Consider the following 23,070-nt stretch of genomic DNA (forward strand, 5'->3'; position numbering starts at 1 on the left):
TAATATAGAAGATGTTATTACAAGAATCTGGCAAAAGTCAAAAGTAGGGAATGTAAACAATTGGAAAGTTTGGGAAATACATATTAAACAAGGGAATGAAATAGATTGACCTGTAAACAGGAGAGTTCAGAACACCAGAAAGTAAAAGGAAAATGGTAGAACTCTTAAAGGATCCAGGTTCCAGTTCTAACTGCCACTATGCCTGTGTGACACTGGCCTCCCTCTGGATCTCCACTTTCTTACCTTGAAAATAACTCTAACGCCTTGCTCAGCTTTACTATTTAGTGGTTCTATTAGATTATGAGCAATCATAATAACAGCCAGCGTATTAAGGTCATCTGTGAGCTGAATGCTTTCCATAATTTATTTTAAATTTTCGTAATGGTCATGAGAGGTAGGTGTTATGATACCTATTCCATATACAAGGGGATCAAGGGTGGGAGGTTTTAAGTAACTTTCCCTAGGTTGTACACAACCTGATGTGAATAACCTTAGATCAGACTCCAGAGCCTGTGTTTTCTGCTCTTAGCCTTGCTGTGTTGCAATAGTTAGTTCCTATTCACGCTTCAAAACTAAGCTCAAGATCATCTACTCAAAGAAGTCCTTCTCTTTCCACCTTGGCTAGTGTCCCTCATCCACGTTTTCTTACTGTTCTATGTATGCTGTGTTTTGTTAATTTGCCTTTGTATCTCCAACACCCTGCATTGTTTTGGGCAGAATAAAGAGTCAACAAATGTCGAAAAGAGGGGAAGTATAAGGGAGAGGGAAAAAGAGAAACCAGGAGAGGGAGGGGATTGGAAAAGAAAATATATTGCTATCTTATTTTATTCAATATGAAAGAAGTAGACTTGAGAGGTAAGAGAACAAGGTAATTAAACATATGGTCTTCTAGATCCAGCTGGGACACCTGGGTGGCTCAATTGGTTAAGTGTCTGCTTTCAGCTCGGGTCATGGGATCGAGTCCCACATCGGGCTCCCTGCTCAGCAGGGAGTCTGCTTCTCCCTCTCCCTCTGCCTTTCCTCCTGCTTGTGTGCTCACTCTCTCTTTAAAAAAAATCTTAAAAAAAAAATCTCTAGATCCAAACCACCCAGCTGGGCCACTTACTAGGTGGGTGATTTACGGCGCAAGGTCATGCCTCTTCTTCAGTTTCTTCATCTGTAAAATAAGGATATCAATACTTACTTACCTTAAAGGAAGTTGAAGAGACCAAATGAATTCTATATAAAGTGCTTAGAATAGTGCCTGGTATATGGTAAGCAGGTGCTCAATAAACATTGGTTATTATTATTATTTTTGCGTGTGAAATTACTAAAAGGGAGAAAACCCACTAGTATAAAGTGGGGGAAAAAAAAAAACCCATGACACTATTACATACATATAAAACCTCTTCATTTTCCCAAATCTGCTTGTTGACCAATGCAGATTCATTTCATGGCAGTTACAAATAAGAATTATAGCCGTGGTGCACAGTGTAATATCCTTATCTTTCTGCTTCTATGGCAATAGAATTAGTACTCCATATCTACTCTCAGAGCATTTGGAAATATCGATATTAAAATGACCACACTGTGTTATATTCGAATTCAGATTTGCTTGTTATCTCTCACCCTCAATCAGTCTGAGTTTCTTGGGGGAAAAGGACTCTTGTTTGATTCTTCTCCATGTCACCAATTCTCCGTGAAGACCCTGGCAGTAAATGTTTTTTACATGTTTGCCAAATGAATATTATAGAAAAGATGTATACATGTGAACAATAAAATTAAAACTATTATGTGGTATTTACCATACAAGAAGCTCACCTTGGGCACCTGGGTGGCTCAGTGGGTTAAGCCGCTGCCTTCGGCTCAGGTCATGATCTCAGGGTCCTGGGATCGAGTCCCGCATCGGGCTCTCTGCTCAGCAGGGAGCCTGCTTCCCTCTCTCTCTCTCTGCCTGCCTCTCCGTCTACTTGTAATTTCTCTCTGTCAAATAAAAAAATAAAATCTTAAAAAAAAAAAAAAGCTCACCTTAAGTGTGATTACAGTTTGGAAAGAGAGATCACTTCTAGGTACGAAGAGGTAGTAGAACAGAATGGTCAATCTGAACTTAAAGACAGACTGCCTTGGTTTTAAGCCCTAAGTCTAGCACTAATGCGCTTAGATGATCTTGGGATATAACCTAATCTCTTTAAACCAGTAATGTCCTTATCATTGAAACAGAGATAATATTAGCTGAATGAGATAATGTATATAAAACATTAGGTACCTATTATGTGTTTGTAAAGTGGCTAACATCTCCTTCTCCTCCTCCTCCTCCTCCTTGCCATCATCATCACCATCATCAAAGGCTTTGTGATGGAGGCGCTCACTACCTGGATGGGCAGACACAAGGAAAGACCACTGAACAGCCAGGAGGTGTGAATAAAGGTACTGTGGGTGTTAGAAAGAGCCAAGGGCAAACAGAGAGGACCAATGGCACTGTTTACTTAGAATATTGGGTATTTTGGGGAAAGGAATGGGAAAGAAGTTCAGGAAGTTGGCTGTAACGGCCAGGATGAGAAATTAAGTCTTTATCCTGAAAGTGTTACTGATACTTGACAGTATTGTATACAAGGTAGTAACCAGTTCAGAGTGAGCCATAAGGGGAATGTTCTGGCTGTTTCTGCAGGACAGTCTGGGGATAGTGAGGGAAAATGGGAACAGATAATCCACCTAGGAAGCTTTTCCAGTACTTGAGTGAGAAGGTGAGGTCCCTCTCTGGGATGGTGGCATGGGGAAAGATAAGTGGGAATGAACATGTGGGACACTGGGAAGAAGAAACTCATGGAACCGTGTCCCCCAGATGTGAGAAGGAGTGAGGAGACCGAGGGGAAGACAGTGGTGAAGATTTACAACTAGATGACCAGGAGAATGGTGCTATTGTTCTGACAGAAAGAAACCAAAGAGGAAAGTGGCCTGAGGGGGCAGATAGATTTGGTTTTTGTTATGCTAAGTTGGAGGTGCAGTGGGATATTCTGTAATGAATGACATACAAGAGACACTTGAAAACTTGAACTTAGAACTCAGACTGATATTTATTTAGAAGATATATGCACAGAGGTAATAACAGAAGGTCTACAGTTGGATCAACCACCTAAGAAGGGTGGAGGTATACAGAGAAAAGATCAGGGAGTCATCCTTGGGAAATACCTCCCACATTGCGGGGGAGTGAAAGAGAAGCCGTGCGGAAGGATGAGGAAGAGGAAGAGAGGTGAAAAATAGATCCTCACAGATGCCAAGAGCCAGAGCAGGTTTCAAGGAGGGTGGAAGTGCTGGGAGGGGTCGTGAGCAAGTCTCTCCCTCTCAGAGGTAGAACTGCGGAGGGGCCACGGGACTTGGCCATTAGGCAACACTGATGAGAGAACGAAATGTGGAAAGAAAAACTAGACTGCAGGTGTGAAGGAAGGAAGAAGGGGTGTGGGGAAAAGAAGGTCAACTGAGTATGGCAGGAGTTCAAGAAGTTGGGGAAAGAAAGATGTGATGGCGGCTCAAGGTGGGAGCAGAATTGTTCTTCCCCAGACAAATGACCACTCATGGTTCATCGGGAGGTGCTTATTTGTCTATACAGTAAGAAGTAGAAATAAACATTGGTGGAGGAGGCCAAAGGACGACCTTTGCCACAAACTAGGTTGAAAGGCAGGTTGCCGCCGTTCTAGAACCGTAGACCATGTTATCACTAGGAGTCCTGCAGCATCTGGTTAAGCAGAGACAGAACTCATTTATCACGTATCCACAGACCATGAGAGAGGGAAACCAGAAACTCTCCCTCTCCATTTAGGAAAACAAAGTTTGATCCACTCTTTGAAAAGACTTGGAAAGCTTTGGAAAAGTATCTTAGCAAGGAAGGAACACTAAGAAAAGTAAGTGCATGATAATCTTCCCTTTCTTGACTTGTGTACGCAAATGCACTCTAGGAGAATGCCTAGGTGCGTCACGAGACCACTCCAACAATACCACGAACACCCCCCATGTTTAGGACACTCCTATCCGCGCAGTGCTTTTCATTCTACAAAAAGCTCTCAAGATTGGTTTTGTCCACCACAGAATCCAAGTGAAGTTTTACTTTTCCTGTTTTACAAGGGAAAAAGCCAAGGATTAGCAAGAACGCTGCAGTTTTCCCCCAAATTACACCGCCGGGGAGTGGTACTGCTACATACCCTTTGCTCTTTTTCCTGAACATTCTCAAATATCACGCCCATGGTCCTCACAGTATGATGCTCCGGATACAGCATGACAAACCACAGTGTAGCAGGACTCTGATCTCCCCTGGTTTGGGGGCTCTATAATTATCAGTATAGCCTGAAAACACATAACCACATTAGCTTTGGAGCACTTGTACCAGATCATGTGTGTGTGTTTTTTTTTTTTTAAAGACACATTTATTCAGCGTCAGGATCAGACTATTACATTTAGCAATCAACAGCATGGGAGCAAAAAAAAAAATCTACATTAAAACCCTTTGTTGGAATGCTTTACACTTTCCACAGAACAGAAACTGAAATAACCTGTTATACAAATAGTCTTGAATGCAGTCCTGGAGGTTGTTGTTTTTTTTTTAAGATTTTATTTATTTATTTGAGAGAGAGAGGTCACAAGTAGGCAGAGAGGCAGGCAGAGAGAGAGAGAGGGAAGCAGGCTTCCCGCTGAGCAGAGAGCCCGATGTGGGCCTCGATCCCAGACCCTGAGATCATGACCTGAGCTGAAGGCAGAGACTTAACCCACTGAGCCACCCAGGCACCCGCAGTCCTAGAGGTTTTTGCCCATACACATGGGTATTGTCTAAAACATGTCTTCTTTGTAGCAGATAGGCTTTGCCACCACTGTGCTTGGCTGCGTTCACAAATTTGTTGACCTGTAGCTTCCCTGTCACTTCTCTGGCTCTCTGGTCCTGCTAAGCTTTGTTTCCTGGCAGTAATTAAAACCTTCTGCCACTGCTGTAGCTACTGCTCCTGCTGTAACCATCATAGCCACCATGGTTTCGTGGTTTGGCAAAGGGCTGACCTGCACCACCAGAGGGGCCAGAGCTTCTGCCTCCAAAATTTCCTCCTTTCATGGGTCCAAAATTTGAGGATTGATTGTTCTAATTGCCAAAATCATTATAGCTTCCGCCACCTCCAAAGTTGCATCTGTTATAGCCATCCCCACTGGCACCATATCCACCACCATCTTGACTGCCACCAGAGCCACCTCGACCACTGAAGTTCCCTCCACGACCAAAGTTGTCATTCCCACCAAAACCACCTCCACGACCACCACCAAAGTTTCCAGAACCACTTCGACCTCTTTGGCGAGATGAAGCACACTAGCCATTTCTTGCTGAGATAGGGCTTTCCTTACTTCACAGTTGTGGCCATTCACAGTATGGGATTTTTGAATGACAGTCTTATCTACAGTTATAGCCGTCAAAGTTTACAAAAGCTAAACCCCTCTTTTTGCCACTGCCTTGGTCAGTCATGATCTCAATCACTTTAATTTTTCTGTACCTTTCAAAATAATCTCTTAGATGATGTGCTTCAGTGTCTTCTTTAATGTCACCAACAGAAGTCTTTTTCATAGTTAAGTGAGCACCAGGTCTTTGAGAATCTTCTCTTGAGACAGCCCTCTTTGGTTCCACAACTCTTCCATCTATCTTGTGTGGCCTTGTGTTCATGGCGGCCCCCACCTCCTCCACAGGTGCCTATGTGACAAACCCAAAGCCTCTTGAGCACTTGGTGTTTGGATCTTTCATTACCACACAGTCTTTAAGTGCTCCCCATTGTTCAAAATGGCTCCTCGGACTCTCATTGGTTGTTTCAAAGCCCAGACCTCTGATGAAGAGCTTCCACAGCTCTTCAGGCCCCTTGGGAGACTCTGACTTAGACCTGATGGCGGTGGGAGTGGAACTTTAACGATGTGTACTCGGCGGCATCCATAAGCAGACAAGCTCAGACCATGTTTTTGATGGGATAGTACCTCATGTGCCCTTCTCCCTTCTCACCCCCATCATAAGAGCCCTGGGGCAGAAGTTCTTAGCCATGTTTCCTTCCTCCCCACACCTGCACGGTTCAATCAGCCTTCTGAAAAGCATGAACAGGATGTCAATATTTAAACTTGCTCCAGATGGGTCAGGAGGTGGAAAAGCCATTCTCTCCCTCAATAACTGGTTTGGTCTTGTAGGAAGAAGACTGGGCTCAGAGGCTGAAGGCCCAAGTTCCAGATTTACTCTAGCTCTGTGACCTGAAATCACTCGATACTTAGCACCAGTATAAAAATGACCATACACTGGTCTGAAAAATCTGAAAAAATGACCATAATTATTTTATGTCTACTGCAAGGATCCTGTGAAAGAAACACTTGTGAAAGTAGGGAAGGCCCTGTGCTGGGTTTAATTTTCTGCTGTGGTTGGCTTGAAATTTTTTTTTTAAAGATTTTATTTTTATTTTTTGAGAGAGAGAGAGAGAAAGAGTGTGTGTGTGTGTGTGCATGAGCAGGGGGAGGGGCAAAGGGACAAGCAGACTCCCCACTGAGCCTGGAGCCTGACATGGGGCTTGATCCCAGGACCCTCTCAGATCATGATCTGAGCTGAAGTCAGATACTTAACTGACTGAGCCACCCTGGAGCCCCTCGATGGGAAATTCTTAATTTTTGTAGGAGGAGCAATGCCTCTTCGTTGTGCACTAGGAAATGCAAATCATGTAACTTTGTCCTGTCTATAGGGCCCCTCTGGGCTGCAGTCTATAATGAATTGAATTGTTAGGAAATAGACAACCCTCAATCTTTCTTCTACTCTACCTATTAGCTAAATTTGACACAATTGATCACACTCCCTCCTCCTCTTTCTTTAAAAAAATTTTTTTAAAAGATTTTTTAAAAAATGTATTTGATAGAGAGAGAGAACACAAGTAGGCAGAGAGGCAGGCAGAGAGAGGTGGGGGGGAAGCAGGCTCCCCGCTGAGCAGAGAGCCTGACATGGGGCTTGATCCTAGGACCCTGAGAACACCCTAGAACCCTGAGAACATGACCCGAGCCGAAGACAGCGGCTTAACCCACTGAGCCACCCAGGCGCCCCCACTCCCTCCTCCTCGAAACATCTTTTCCAAGTGACTTCTGGGACACTATGCTTTTCTGGTTTTCCTCTGTTTCGGTGGCTGTTCCTTTGCTGTCCCAGACAAGTTCCTGCTCTGGCCTGCTTATCACATCAAAGACAGCTTGCCTGACTTCCAATCTAATTTACTCCAAGGTCCCTTCACTGGCCCCCTCCACCCAGTACTGGCCCTACTACTGTTAACTTGAGACCCCGCCCTCTCATGGTCCCTCCTAAGTCTGCTTCTAGATACAGGAACATGAGGCAGGAGTGGAATTAACTTAGGAAGGCTGCAGCAGACCAAAGAATCTATTATCTCCTTACAATAAGGATGTGTATGACTTTCTTGAGCATATGGTGCCCAGAATTCAGGGACTACATCCATCGGTCTTTGCGTCCTGACAGTCTTGGTCAACTTTTGGCACAGTACATGGCATTCCCTAAGGTTTACCAAATCACTGAACTGAACATAATAAGCCCTGAGTAAAGATCATTCTCATTAAGAATTACTTCCGCATCTTCTGTAAGGTACCCCAGAGATATCTGATAAGGTTATTTAACTGAGCTATCATAAGAAACAACTAGTAAGAATTAAAACATTTCGGGGCGCCTGGGTGGCTCAGTGGGTTAAGCCGCTGCCTTCGGCTCAGGTCATGATCTCAGGGTCCTGGGATCGAGCCCCACATCGGGCTCTCTGCTCAGCGGGGAGCCTGCTTCCTCCTCTCTCTCTGCCTGCCTCTCTGCCTGCTTGTGATCTCTCTCTCTGTCAAATAAATAAATAAAATCTTTAAAAAAAAAAAAAAAAAAAAAGAATTAAAACATTTCAAATAAAGGGATCAATATTTAAGATGACAGTTTTAAATGATAAACTTTATCATTTACTTTATACTACTTTAAAATTTTATTTTTTATTTCTTTATAATTTTTTAATATAAATATAAAATATTTATAAATATAAATATAAAATAAGTATAAAATATTTATAAAAATATTTTAATTTTATTTGAATAGATATAAATTTATTTTTAATTAATTATTTTTTTAAAAAGATTTTATTTATTTGACAGAGAGAGAGATCACAAGTAGGCAGAGAGGCAGGCAGAGAGAGAGGGGGGAGGAAGCAGGCTCCCTGCGGAGCAGAGAGCTCGACCTGGGGCTCAATCCCAGGACCCTGGGATCATGACCCAAGACAAAGGCAGAGGCTTTAACCCATTGAGCTACCCAGGCGCTCCAAATTTTTTTAATTTTTTATTATGTTCAGTTAACCAACATATTACTTTAAAATTTTTAAAGTTACTTCAATTTGTATTTGATTTCTTTAAGCCGCCCTATATCTGAAAATCCAAAAATGATCAAGAAGCAAATTGCAAATTACACCTTCCATTCCTTCCAGGACTCCTTTGTAGAGACAGTCTCTGAGGTTATGAGTTTTTAGATGTTTTCTGATGAGAAAGACTGGAAAATTTAGGAATGTAAAGCTAAAGCATTAGGATCTGATGACTGAAAACCACATTAATTCTGGGTGCTGGGTATATATGGGTGTTTGTTATGTGATTCTCAATATTTTCCAGTGTGTTTGAAAAACTTGCTTCTCTCATCTGTTCATACATTTTCATACCCAGACAAGATCAAGCCTGAAAAAGATAAGCTGTTTTATAATCAGTAAGAGGTGCTGTTGGCAATAAGTAAGAAAATTTGGGGCAGGTAAATCATTCCTTCCTTGGCTCTTAGTTTATCCATATATAAAATGGGGGAGGGAACTAGATGGTTTTGCGGGCCCTTCTACTTCCAATGCCATAAGAGTTTAGAAAAGCACGGGGCACCTCTTCACATTTTATTTTATTTTATTTATTTATTTTTTTATTTATTTGACAGAGAGAGATCACAAGTAGGCAGAGAGGCAGGCAGAGAGAGAGAGGAGGAAGCAGGCTCCCTGCTGAGCAGAGAGCCTGATGCGGGACTCGATCCCAGGACCCTGAGATCATGACCTGAGCCGAAGGCAGCGGCTTAACCCACTGAGCCACCCAGGCGCCCCCTCTTCACATTTTAAAAGTTTTCTGTTTATAAAGGATTCTTTCCAGATTTCCTGCATTTCTTTAGTGCATTTAAAACTATGTCTTGGGAGGTACCTGGGTGGTTTAGTCAGTTAAATGTCTGACTTCGGATCAGGTCATGATCTCGGGGCCCTGGGATTGAGTCCTGTATCTGGCTCCCTGCTCAGCAGGGAGTCTGCTTCTCCCTCTGACTCTCACTCCACTTGTACTCTCTCTCTCTCTCTCTCTCTCAAATAAATAAATAAATAAGTCTTTGAAAAACAACACCAACAATGACTTGGTTTACCAAAATCTGGTTAGTATATTTTTAATATTAGTAAAAGTAGCTAATACTTGTTAGCAAGTTCAATATGCTGGGCACATCGAAAATGTTTTATACAGAGTATTTGATTTAATCTTCCCAATAACACCATGAGATAGGTACCGATATTGTCCCCGTGTGTAGCTAGGTCAGTTGGCCCCCAGACTATTTAACTGGACTGAGCATCACTGGCGTTCAAACTCGCTTCAGTGCAATGTGTGACTCTCAAATACTGTTATTCCTGCATTTCTCAGACAGGCTGCTCACATCCAGGTGTGTTCAGTCGTCCTTCCCTACTTGAACAGCCTCCTTGCCTTCTCAAATGGGGTAACCGACCGGGGATGGAGTAATTCCTCTGGTTCCAACTTAATTTCTGTGGCATCACATGGTCATATTTTCATTAAGAAATTCTTTTTGACATTTCCTGGTCAAGTAACAGTGGATTTCACTAGTTACCTTGAGTCACTGCAGAATGATCAGGTGAACAGAAAAGAGTTCAGATTTGCTTCAGTTTCCTAATTTTATTCTTTGGCGCTATCATCTAAATTTCACAGCATCTACAGCAAGACTTTACATTATTTTTTTTTAATTTTTTCAATTTATTTCTAAGACTTTACATTATTTTGCAAAGGATTAAGGTAGAAAGAATGCCATTTGCAGGAAGAGCATGTAAGTCTAATTTCACCCCTTCATAGTGTTCACATTCTTATCTTCAGTTTTTCACAAGAACTGTGTGGGGTGGGCAAGTCAGGAATTATTTACCCACCTTGCATAGAGTCACAGAAAGGAGGGGTGACTTATTCTAGGACACGGACTGGTTAGGTCCTAGACCTAGGGTTCTTTCTACACTATGTTACTTCCATAGTGTACAAAGGTCCTTCCAAAAAGGACCATCAGACTCAGGCACTTTTCAGGCAACAGAAATAAATGACTGCTGTACCAGTGGTTGCGCCATGCCAGGCTGTGGCCATGTAGTTCCCTCTCTAACCAGTAACTACGCTACAGGATGAGGATAGTAGGAACCATGCCCCCTACTCACTCATACCTGTGCAGTGTGATAAAGAAAGTAGAAGTGCCCAACAGCTGTGGTCCCACCAGATAAAACTTTTAGGCGGGAAGTTAAGTGAAAAGTAAACTTGTGTGCCTGTGTCTGTCTAACTGTTAGGTGCTTTTGATATTTTTAAAAAGGTTGCTTGTGGAAGTTAGACCAAATAGCAGGAAGGTATTACAGCAAAATGGATTTGGGAAAGGACCAATCTCGCTTGAAACGCCGTCAGACACCTAATCCTCGTCAAGAAGAGAACCATGTTCCAGGTAATGAAAGAGATCTTCAGAGGTCTCTAGTGGCCACTCAGATGACTTGGTGACTGTTGGGAAGAACTGGGGCTGTGATTATTTTCCTAAATTTTATGGATCTGTCCCCCAAAAAGGACATGATTATGTTCATATAACCTTAGATGGGAAGTATTGGGGTTATATACCTTCTGAGGTGACTTACAGTGCATTGATTCTAATAAGTCAGAGAAACATAAGGAGATAACAAGTAAGTTATTAATAATATATTCAAGTGAAAGATAATGAAAATACCCAATACTGGATGGCTGAGGTAAGACAAGTACATGCTTATACTTCTATGGTAGTGTAAATTTGCTATGATTTTTGGGAAGGAGATCTGGTCTACCTAATGCCCGATCTGTAATAGAGCTAATTCTTTTGACTCACTAATCTTAGTCTTGAGTCTGTTCTAAAGTGACATGTCTCAAAACATTTTGCAGAACCCTAGGCTTTGAGATAGTTTAAAAAAAATTTTTTTTTGTGCCATGGATCTCTTCCACATTCTGATAAACCTATAGACCCCTTTATAAAATAAATATTTTAAATATATAAAATTGATACGATTCCAGAGGGAACAATTATAAGATCCAATAATCAAAATTTTAAAATTGTGATATAGTAATATATATGCTTATTTGTAAATGTATTAAATAACAAGATCATATTAAGGTAAGTCTAAAACCACTGTATCAGATTGAATATATCATCTCAAATAAATTGTATTTTTAGGTATCTGTAACAACTGTATTGTGATAGGAAAAAACTGTGATTTCTTTTGGTGACAAAGTCAGTTACTGAACAAAAATTGCTGTGGTTTGTCACCTACATTCATAATTGAAGGAGATTTACTTAAACATTGATAAAAATGAAGGTATATTATTCCCCCATCAAAGTTCACTAAGAACTTCTATCCTAAGAACAAAAGGTGCTGTGGTCCAAGGGGCATGATCTGTCTCTTTGGAATTTCAGTGGAAGTTTATAATCACTTTACAGTTCTAAGAAGACCCACTAACTTTTCACAACTTAGATGGCAACAGAACCCTTTTTTGATAACTTTCAAAGAACTTGGAGAAACATCATCCTAAGGAAAAAATTCAAAAGGAAAGAAGCTGTATGCATGAATGTTCTTATTATAATTTGATCTACAATGGCAAAAAAATTTGCCATAAAATTCCCATAAAATTGGCAACAACCAATGCTAGTAGAATGACTGAACAAACAGAAATACATCAACTTGATTGAAGTTACAATTATGAGGACTATCTCATAGAAAATATATCTGACATAATGTTAGGTTAATAATGATAAAATTATAGTATGCAATCATTACAGATTTATGTAATATAAGGACTAGATGGGTATGAGAAATAAAATGAAAACAGGTTCTAACATTATGGATAGCAGAACATGGTTGATTTTTTTTAATGTTTCTACAATATGTAAAATTATTTTGAAGAAATTAATGGGTTAATAGCACACTTATGTACTGACTCTTTCGTTTAAAAAGTGTTTACTGAATATTTGCTCCTAGGCACTCTTTGGAGGTCAGTAAGTACAGAGATAAATAAGATATGGTCTTTGTTCCCCAAAAGCTGGGAGCAAAACAGACACCTCGTGTAGAGGTTCTACCACTGTGCCCTAGGACTCTTGCTGATAAATGCCACAATTTATCACTACATCCTCTAACTTCCATTTTGATCCTACAGAAGTCACTGGAACTTGGAATTTGCGAAACAGAGAGCAACTCAGAAAAAGGAAAGCTGAAGCACAAGAGAAGCAAAATTTGCAGTGGCATTTTGGGTATAGTATCATTGCGAGGGAAAAGAACTTATATTTGTCCAGTATATGCTTTGGGTCAAGTAGTGCTGACATGCTTTTACACACTGTATCTTTCCAACAAGTCCAGAAATTGGAGGGGGTGGGGGACTATTCTTATTTTACAAAACAAACAAACAAACCCCAAAAACAAAAAAACCCCAAGTCTCCAAAGGTTAAATCTCTTGACTAAAATTGCATAGCTAGTGAAGGGTTGGGAAAAGAATTTTATTCCTGTTCTTCTTAAATTAAAGCCCCAGGCAGCTGAATCATATTATAGAGGGGCCTGGTGTTCTACTACCCTGGTAATACAAACATAGAAGCATCTTTTGGGAGCAGTAGATATCTTGGAGGAGAATGTTGAGCTAGTTTTTCCAAGCTTTCAATTAGTAAAATCCTAATTGAATAAGAGTGCTAACTCTCCATGGAGTAAACCATGGAAACAAGTGATGGAAGAGTGTAGGAGTTCTTAAATCTCCAAGCAAAGTCACCTGCCTCCCTTAGGGAGGGAGTCTGAAACCATGATTATAAACGAGGCAGCTTCTAACTACATTCATTTAAAATAGGACTCTGAAAACAGAGGTACTTGGACATGCTTAGAGATAGAAACGGGGAGCCCAAGGAGCCAGAGTATGAGTTTAGCCCATCTAAGCCAGAGTATCTCAATCTGGGCACTATTGAGGCTGTGGGCAGGGTAAGTCTTTGTGTGGGAGGCTGTTCTGTGCATTGTAGATGGTTTGTAGCTTCTCTGGCATCTAGAAAGTAGTAGCACTCCTCACCCATGTTGTGACAACCAAAAGTGTTTCCAGACATTGTCAAATGTCTGCTGACATAGGACAGGGGGTGGGGCGTAGGGGGGAAACGAAGGGGCAAAATTGCCCCCAGTTGAAAACCACTGATCTAAACACTTATTATCATCATTCTTATTATTATTAGATTAGCAGTTAGATTTGCATTTCTTCATTGCTGCAAAAATGTTTCTTTTGATGGCAAAGATAAAATATGTTACATATTTGTAGGCATCATTTAAAAAAAAGTACAATGTAGATGTTTTAGCACTTTTCTGGAGAAAAAGCACCTATCCCCCTGTGGACTGAGTTACCAGCTAGTTTGCTACAAGGTGAGTTTCTACAGCACCAGTCAGCTCACATGTGATTGGTAAATAGGAGAATGATGTCAGTATAATGTAGAAGTTGTATTGGTTTGAGATTTTGCCTGGTCAAAAGGGAATACAATTAAAACCTTCGAAAAGGGAAAATCTTCAGCTTGGCTGCTGCAAAAGCAGGGTGCATTCAGGCATCATTCCCCAGAGGATAGGATTAGCCCTGCACTGCTCCCCACATGTAGCTTGCACAACCTCCTTGCCCAGCCTGCTGGCTCAGAGTACCCTCATCATTTGCATGATCTCAGCAGCTGAAAGCCTGCATTTACACTGTTGCTTTTGAGTATTTTCACTCTGTCTCAGGCAGCCTCCAGCAGGGGTAAGCAGCTTGTCTGGACTACTCAAGTCATCTCCTGGGTACCCATTATTTTCGTTGTTGTTGCACAAGGGGTGCCTCTGTGGCTCAGTCAGTTAAGTCCCCCGACTCTTGATCTGGCTCAGGTCTTGATCTCAGGGTTGAGTGTTCAAGTCCCGTGTTAGATCTACTTAATAAAAACAAACAAACAAAAAAGTTGCACAGAATTTGAGTTATTTGCCTTAACTCTATTCCCCCCCCCCCAAGCACTGCACTTTGAGTGTATGATTTGCAGAAAGGTTTTCCAGGAGTTATGATTTTCCAGGAATTACAGCAGAAACTTTTGTACTCGAGTCCTGTGGCAGGTGACTCAGTTGAAGAATATCCTATTAGCTCCCCTAATTCCATACTTGCCAAGCAAACTTCTGATCGTTACTTGGCTTCTCAAATACTTGGTACAGAGAAAGAATACATTCGTCTGTTAGTCCAAGCATCCTCTGCTAGGTGACTTTGCTTTTCTCACTGTTTCCTTAAAAACTGGTCTTTAGGCTTATCTATCAGTCTCTCTGAGCTGGTTGATGAGTTCTATTCCAGATAAAAAGAGCTCTTCTCCGTGTGCTGATAGAATTGGGTTTCTGGGCTTGCTGGGTTGGGGGCGGTGGGGCAAGGCTGAAAAAGCCACTGAAGTAGATGACACCTTGGTAAGTCTCTTGGCAGCTGGCTGGCCATGCTCTTGTGACACATCTCTTTACTGCTGAGGGCTGTTTTTACCATAACACACCACACAGTGAAACCTTGGTGGTTCCAGAAAGAAGCAGCAGAGGGTCATGGTTAAGAGCCCTGGCTGTTATAGCCAGAATGGCTAGATCTGAGGTGTGACTCCCCCACTTCTAGCCATTTGACCTTGGACAAGAAAGTGCCTTGGTTTTGTCATCTGCAAAATGGAGGTAATAATAGTATCTGTCTCATAAGTGGATGATGTGAAAATTATATGAGATAATAGAGTAAGTAAATTACTCAAAACCGTGCCTGGCACATAAGAAGGACTGGGCTTCCTGTATTAATATGAGTACTAATTTATACCTGAATAATTCACTCATCCAAGTTATTATATGCAGTTCTTTTTAAAAAAGATTTATTTATTTATTTTTAGAGAGAGAGAGTGTGCATGAGCGGGGGGAGGGGGTGAGGGGAAGCAGATTCCCTGCTGAGCAGGGAGCTCAACATGGGGCTCACTCTCAGGACCCTGAGATCATGACCTGAGCCAAAAACCAAGCATTGGATGCTTAGCCAACTGAGCTACCCAGGAACCCCTATTATATGCAATTCTTACAACTACCACATGAAGTTGGACAGATACCATTTACTCCATTTTACCTATGAAGAAACCAAGGAATAGAGAGCTTAAGTGACTTGTCCGTGATCACATAGCTGACCAGTGATGGAGTCTGGATTAAACTTCAGGCCACGTAGATATATTTGTGTCTTTTGAAAAGCTACCAGGAAGAATATGGAACATAACTCAGTATCCCTCAGAGTTGTACCTAACAAATTATTTAGGATTTAATATCTAGGATGAAATGTGTTTCCTGGAAAAGTCACATACACCATCTTTTAAAAATCTGACAATGAGGACTTCATAAATTATCTTGTGTCCTCTGTTACTTGGAATTAAACTCTATAATGCTGAGGTCTCATCCCATCGTTTTTGCACATCTTCTTCTTTATTACTTTTTTTTAAAAAAGATTTTATTTATTTATTTGACAGAGAGATCACAAATAGGCAGAGAGGCAGGCAGAGAGAGAGAGAGGGGAATCAGGCTCCCTGCTGAGCAGAGAGCCCGATGTGGGGCTCGATCCCAGGACCCTGAGATCATGACCTGAGCCGAAGGCAGAGGCTTTAACCCACTGAGCCACCCAGGCACCCCTCTTGTATATTACTTTTAATACTTATTTTTGACTGTCTTATTACATATATAACTTTTATTTTTTATTTTTTAAAAAGATTTTATTTATTTGACAGTGAGAAAGAGATCACAAGTAGGCAGAGAGGCAGGCAGAGAGAGAGGGGGAAGCAGGCTCCCCGCCGAGCAGAGAGCTGGATGCGCGGGGCTAAATCCCAGGACCCTGAGATCATGACCTGAGCTGAAGGCAGAGGCTTATCCCACTGAGCCACCCAGGTGCCCCACATATATAACTTCCAAAACATTGATTTCAAACTAGTTCTTGTGAGGCCACCTTTAAAAAATTTTTAACTATGGAAATCACCAAACATAAATAAAGGTAGAATAGGGTACCCATTTAAGTATGCAAGGAATTATGAACACTGCAGAGATATAAAAGCGCTGGTTTTACCTTGTTTGCTAAAAGAAATAAGAATATTTACTCTCAGAATATCTCCCCAGAAAAAATGAAAGTATGAGGCAGTCCATGTCCCTCCTCTAAAAGCATGACCCTCGTCATAAATCCTGAGCAAGAAGAACATTTCAGCCTGTGATCTCTAAGAGAAGGCTCCGCAGAGCAGGTAGCATAGAACAGAATTTCAATAGGTTTAGAAAAATGATGAAATGTTTATTTATAGCACCTTTTCCTCCCCCAACCCCCTAGCCCATCTGCATTAGCCATCTGTATTTGCTTGTAGTGGCAATAACTAACAATTTGTCATTAACTGCTATTTCCATGCATATCCTTTTATCTTTTAGATCCCTCCTCTAGCTATTAATTTGGAGTAGGTATAATATGGCCACTCATGCCTTTCTACTAGACTTCTTTATTTCCAGAAATGTTTTTGCAGCTTTTGGCCCAGCTTACAGTACATCTCATTTGACATGTATCACAGCGATTAACATTCTGTACACAAGACGCTGAATTAGATAAGCAATTATACATATATCTTCTGTCTGCGGGCTGCACAGGCAAGGAGCTGTGCCTAGATTGCAGATCTAGAAACACAGTTGTATCCGTTTGCGCAGGGCATAGTGGGACTAACTCACATAGACTCGACCCAAAGAGACATCTGTGTAAACCAGCATGCCAGTCTATTCCTGTACAACATGAGTAATACACTTACCAGGACCAATCTTTAAGTATATGGTTGCAAACACTCTCTCTCTCTTTCTCTCTCTCTCTCTCTTTCCACTCACCAGGAAGCTTCTGTGTGAGCCAGGTGTCAGAGACAAAAATTCCCCGAGGTACATTTCTTCTCTTGCCAACTGAGAACATCTGGCACTTCTCCTTCATTTTACAAACAAGAAGGTTGAGGTCTAGAGAGATTAAGTATTTGTTCATGGTCATACAACACAGTAGGATGCGGGAGACCTGGGACTGTTATCACTAAGGATTTCTTCCAATCCTGTAATCCCATTGCTGACACTAATTCTTATCTTCCCCAGAGAGAAAAAATGCAAGCGGCCAAGGACAGGAAAAGGAAACAAAAGAGGAAGAAAGAGACGACAAAGTACAGAACTAAAGGAGGAACCTCAGTCACAATTTAAAAAAGACACAATGGAGAAAGCACTGGTACCTATGGAGAAAGAAACTGAACCACCTAAGAGTATAACTGAAGTGTTGTCTCTGCTAGCCTCTCCCAAAAAAGTTATGCCTGAGACACAATTTTCTGCAGTGGATCAAGAAAACATACATCAGGATCATTCTTCTGAGTTACAAGAAACAGTTGTACCAAACCACCCTTCTGAAACATGCCAAGATGTGGCTGAACCTGAAGCCCTCTCTCCTACAATGTACCAGGAAATGGCCGTGATTCAAGGCCATTCTTCCATAATGTGCCCTGATACAGCTGAACCTGAAGACCTCTCTCCTACAACGTGCCAAGAAATGGCCGTGATTCAAGGCCATTCTTCCATAATGTGCCCTGATACAGCTGAACCTGAAGATTTCACTTCTACAATGTGCCAGGAAACAGCCGTACTTCAAAACCATCCTTCCAGAATGTGCCCTGATACGGCTGAACCTAAAGCCCTCTCCTCTACAATGTGCCAAGAAACAACTGTAGTCAAAGTCCTTCCTTCTAAAACATCTGAAGACATAGCTGACCTGGAAGCATGCTCCCCTGAAGCATTCTCCAAACCAGATATGCCTAAAGGGTATGCTCTTGAGACATACCAAAAGAGAGGTGAACCTGAGGAATACAATTCTGAACCAGAACAAGGAATGGCTGAGATTGAAAGCTTCTTTCCTAAGACACAAGAAATAGCTGTGCCTAAAGACCTTTCTACAAAGACACACCAAGAAATAGTTGAACCTGAACACTTCTCTCATGAAACATATAAAGAAATTGCTGTGCCTAAAGCATTCTCTCATAACACAACCCAAGAAGTGCCTGCTCTTGAGGAATATCCTCCTGAAATATACCATGAAACACCTGTGCCTGAGGAAGGCTCACCTGAAATATACCAAAAAACACCTGGGCCTGAGGATGGCTCACCTGAAATATACCAAGAAACACCTGGGCCTGAAGACTATTCACCTGAAATACACCAAGAAACACCTGGGCCTGAAGATCTTTCTACTAAGGCATATAAAAATAAGGATCTGCCCAAAGAATGCTTTCCAGAACCACATCAAGAAACAGGTGGGCCCCAAGGCCAGGATCCTAAAGCACACCAGGAGGATGCTAAGGATGTTTATACTTTTCCTCGAGGTAGGGTGTTTTATCGGGATAAGTAAGTGATACTGCCACTTAATGGGGTTCCCCATTTATAATTAGAGCACCAACATAGGTATGTCTCCTTTGGAGTGGTGATTTTATAGCCTGCCTTAACAATCGTAGGGTATCTCCCATTATTGCAAAGGATACGATTAATGTCATTAGCTAGTTTCCAGTAAAAAATGTTTTTCATCCAACCAATGTCTGTTTGGCACATTTACAAAGAATTAAAAGAAAATCATTGAAAATATAAGTGTGGGGTGCCTGATGGCTCAGTTGGTTAAGCGACTGCCTTCGGCTCAGGTCATGATCCTGGAGTCCAGGGATCAAGTCCCACATGGGGCTCCCAGCATCGTGGGGAGTCTGCTTCTCCCTCTGACCTTCTCCCTTCTCATGATTTCTCACGCTCACTCTCTCTCAAATAAATAAATAAAATCTCTTAATAATAAAAAAAGAAAATATAATTGTTTATAGTAGGTGTTTGATATACCTGGGAAGCATTATCCAGTAAAGTGAAATGAACCCAATATAAGATGAATTATGTACAAAATATTTTAAAGAACAGTCAAATTTAAATTAATAGGAAAATTTCAGGAATACAGTATTTCTTGAGAATAAAAATTTCCCAGAAAACTTAAAGCAAGTAAATTCTCAGGGTACAAGGTATGAGGAAATTATAAAGATATAAAATATGATCCTGTTACTGGGGAGCTCATTTTTGTAGGATTTATCAAGTTTTCTAAAACCCCTTTCTATTTCAATGCCTATTCCTGAAAAGCTTCTCTTAAGCATAACACTTTTTAAATAATGTGACCGTTCTTCTGTTTCACTTACTCTTCGTACAATACCATAGACAGTGTTAGCAAAGGGCTGAGTCTCCCAGACTAGAGTTCTCTCCAGGCGATTGTTTCCTAAAGAAATCCTTCTGGTAGCTTCTTTATTCTCTTTCCTAAAAGATGAGTGCAACAAAAGCATGGGGTTAGTTGGAAATACCCTGAAAAAATTGGAGTAAAGAAAAGAAAAAACTAGCTCTCATCCACACAGGGCTCTGTTCTAGAAGGTTCATTCTTGCCAAGGTGAATGTGGGAAATTAATTCGTGATTTCTTTTTGGGGGGTTTTGTCTGGCCAAACAAGTGGAAGTATCTACCTTTTTTACTGAGTAGAAAATGTTCATAATAATGAATTATGAACGTTCATCATGATAAAGGAGGGCAATATGTAAGTGAATGTAGAGTAAGTCCACTCTAACACCATCTCCTATCTTTGATCCTCATCCTGAAGGTCGTTTTCCTTCATTTTAACAAATGAGATAGTAGGGGGGCCTGGGTGGCTCAGTGGGTTAAGGCCTCTGCCTTCGGCTTAGGTCATGATCCCTAGGGTCCTGGGATCAAGCCCTGCATTGGGCGCTCTGCTCAGCAGGGAGCCACCTGCTCCTCACCCCCTGTACCCGCCTGCCTCTCTGCCTACTTGTGATCTCTCTCTATCAAATAAATAAATAAATAAAATCTTAAAAAAACCCAAATGAGATAGTAGAATACATTCTGTAACCTGCGTTTTTTCACATACAATATATATAATGGCCATCTTGATGAAATCTTTTGTAGCAGTTATATGGTATTACATATGCAATAATTTATTCAGCCAATCTCTGAAATGACGAACACTTACATTACTGCCAAGTTTTACTATTAAAACAGAGTTTAATGGACTTCATTGGAAGTAACATTTATGGGGCACTTTCTTTGTGCCAGAAACTATTAAACATTTTGGGTGAATTATTTTATTCAATGTTAAAGCCCTAACAGAAAAACAATATTATCCCCATTTCATAGATTAGAAAACTGAGGCACAGGAAGCTTGTCTGTCCAATTATATTCTTTGGATAAATCTCTAGAAATTGAAATGCTGGGCCAAAAGGTACCCACATTTAATGTTTGGATACATTCTGTCAGACCAGCATCCCAAAATATTGTAGCAATCCACACAAACCAAGAGTTTATATAATGCCTTTCCACTAGGCCCTTGCCCATACTGCATATTATTTTTTTATATGTATATTTATTTATTTGACAGAGAGAGGGAGCACAATTAGGCAGAGAGGCAGGCAGAGAGAGAGGGAAAGCAGGCTCCCTGCTGGGCAGGGAGCCCGACGCGGGGCTCGATCCCAGGACCCCGAGATCATGACCCCAGCCAAAGGCAGAGGCCCAACCCACTGAGCCACCCAGGCGCCCCCATACTGCATATTATTACCTTTAAAAAAACTTTTCTGGGGCACCTGGGTGCCTCGGTTTGTTGAATGTCTGACTTTTGATTTTGGCTCAGGTCAGGGTCCCAGGATTGAACTCCGTGTCAGTTTCTGCATTCAGCAGGGAGCCTGCTTGAGGATTCTCTCTCTCCCTTTCCCTCTCCCACTTCCCCTGCTTTTGTCCCTACTTCTCTAAAATAAATAAGTAAATCTTTAAAAAAAAAAAAAAAAACCTTTTCCTATGTGTTAGGCTTAAAAAAATAAAACTAAAAAACCCAATTGTTTTAATTTCTACTTTTTAAAATGATGACTACTGCTACTAGGCATTAATATTATCATGAATTTGAATTTCATGACTATAATAAATTTGAATTTTTTTCTTTTGAGAATTGCGTTTGAATTCCTGTTCTATTTTTTTTAAAGATTTTATTTATTTACTTGACAGAGATCACAAGTAGGCAGAGAGACAGGCAGAGAGATAGGAAGAAGCAGGCTCCCCGCTTAGCAGAGAGCCTGATGCGGGGCTCGATCCCAGCACCCCGAGATCATGACCTGAGCCAAAGGCAGAGGCCTAACCCACTGAGCCACCCAGGTGCCCGTTTCCTGTTCTATTTTAAATTTGATCTTTTGGATTGATTTTAAATATCCTTATATCATAGTTATTAAGCTTTCACCTACATATAAGTTATAAATATTTCCCCTGTTGTTTTTGGTTTAACTTTATTTATAGTGGTTTTTGTCATCTACATGAAAAAATTTTAATTTTTAGTTATTCAAAACTGTCATGACTTTAATATTTAGTTTTTCAAACCAGTCATTCTTTTCCTTTATGTTTTCTGGCCTCTATTATGCTTAGAAAGGCCTCTCTAACACTAAGAGTATAAAAAACACTTTATTGTTTCTACAAAACTTATGGTATTTTAATATTTAAAACTTTTATTTATTTGAAATTTGCTTTTGTGCAAGGTGTGAGGCAGAGTTTTTTTCCCCTGAGATACTTAATTGTTTCAATACCATTTATTGAACCTATTTCCATATTTTATTTTACAGAAATGAGAGAAAAACCCAAAGCAGAGGAACCAGAGATACCAGCAATTGCAAATGTTCCTCAAGAAATTCATCCAGAAAATGACGTCTTTAGTTATGTTTTGTTTTAACAATGCTCAACCGTCAATAGTTGTCCAACAAAATACACATCTTAATATATTACGTGTGTGATTTTTCAAAACACTGTAGATCTCTACAATACTCATTAATATTTTTACGTTGTTTTCGTTTTCTCATGTATAGACTCTGAGAGAATGAAGGTATTTTTTTCAGGCTCTGTTACATAGATGATATCCTGCTAGTGTGTGCTTGTGTGTGTGTGCATGTGTGTGTGTGTATATACATATATGCATATTGGGGTGAGGATAGTGGTGGGGGAGAGAGAGAAACGTGAAAGGAATGGCTGAGTAATTGATCACCCATCAAGAACCTTTAAGTCTATATTTTATTTATTTTTTCCTTGGTTAATTCTTAAAAGTAGAGAAACTATTGTTTGAACACTTAAAATCTGGGGGAGTAATAGTTTTCTTGTAAACTTTGTTTACTTATCCATGTAACAATAGCATCAACATTTTATTCAGACTTTGGTAGTCTTTTTAAGTTAATTTTAACAATTATTCTGGGACTCCTTCCAAGATATTTTGAGGGGATGAGTGATCAACGCAGTTTCCTGGAGTGTTTGAATTTTGATTTTCTTTTTACTTTTTAAATATTGTATTTGTGCAAAATGTACATTAAATCTTTATTACATGTTTCACCATTTGGACAGCATCCTGATAAGCGCCGCGAGGATTAGAACACCTATAGCACATAGTCCTTACCCTCCGGAGGTTTAATCTTGTCTCGTGGGGGGAATAAAACAGAACACAAATAACAGTAATGCTAGTGTCGTTTGAAGAGTAGACACAATAGAGGAAACACTCACTTTTTTTTTTTTTTTTTTTTGCTGGAGCGACCTGAAAAAAATCACATCTTCGAGGAGTCTTGAAAGGTGGAAAAGACTTGTACTGTAGGTGAGGATTGTGGCCTCACTGTATGTGACACAGAGAAGGATGAATTCAGCATATA

The 23,070-nt window shown here is 40.6% G+C and overlaps 1 protein-coding gene and 1 pseudogene across 4 annotated transcripts; one reads left to right on the plus strand and one right to left on the minus strand.

The window, feature by feature from the left end:
* Positions 1–215: 215 nt before the first annotated feature.
* On the plus strand, positions 216–22,596 carry HEMGN (hemogen). 4 transcript variants are annotated; one of them, XM_032306794.1, is made up of 7 exons: positions 216–394; positions 2,327–2,406; positions 3,755–3,878; positions 10,625–10,750; positions 12,478–12,571; positions 17,436–18,703; positions 22,006–22,596. In XM_032306794.1, the coding sequence occupies exons 4-7, from the start codon at positions 10,672–10,674 to the stop codon at positions 22,110–22,112; spliced, it is 1,548 nt and encodes a 515-aa protein (XP_032162685.1). In that variant the 5' UTR covers positions 216–394; positions 2,327–2,406; positions 3,755–3,878; positions 10,625–10,671; the 3' UTR covers positions 22,113–22,596. The 4 variants fall into 4 exon arrangements, with proteins under 4 accessions (XP_032162685.1, XP_032162684.1, XP_032162683.1 ...); XM_032306793.1 differs by lacking the exon at positions 3,755–3,878; XM_032306792.1 differs by lacking the exons at positions 216–394; positions 3,755–3,878 and having other exon boundaries at positions 17,436–18,634.
* On the minus strand, positions 5,019–5,761 carry LOC116570136 (annotated as a pseudogene).
* Positions 22,597–23,070: the final 474 nt, after the last annotated feature.

This window comes from Mustela erminea, chromosome 12, assembly GCF_009829155.1.
Source record: "Mustela erminea isolate mMusErm1 chromosome 12, mMusErm1.Pri, whole genome shotgun sequence".
NCBI lineage: Eukaryota > Metazoa > Chordata > Mammalia > Carnivora > Mustelidae > Mustela > Mustela erminea.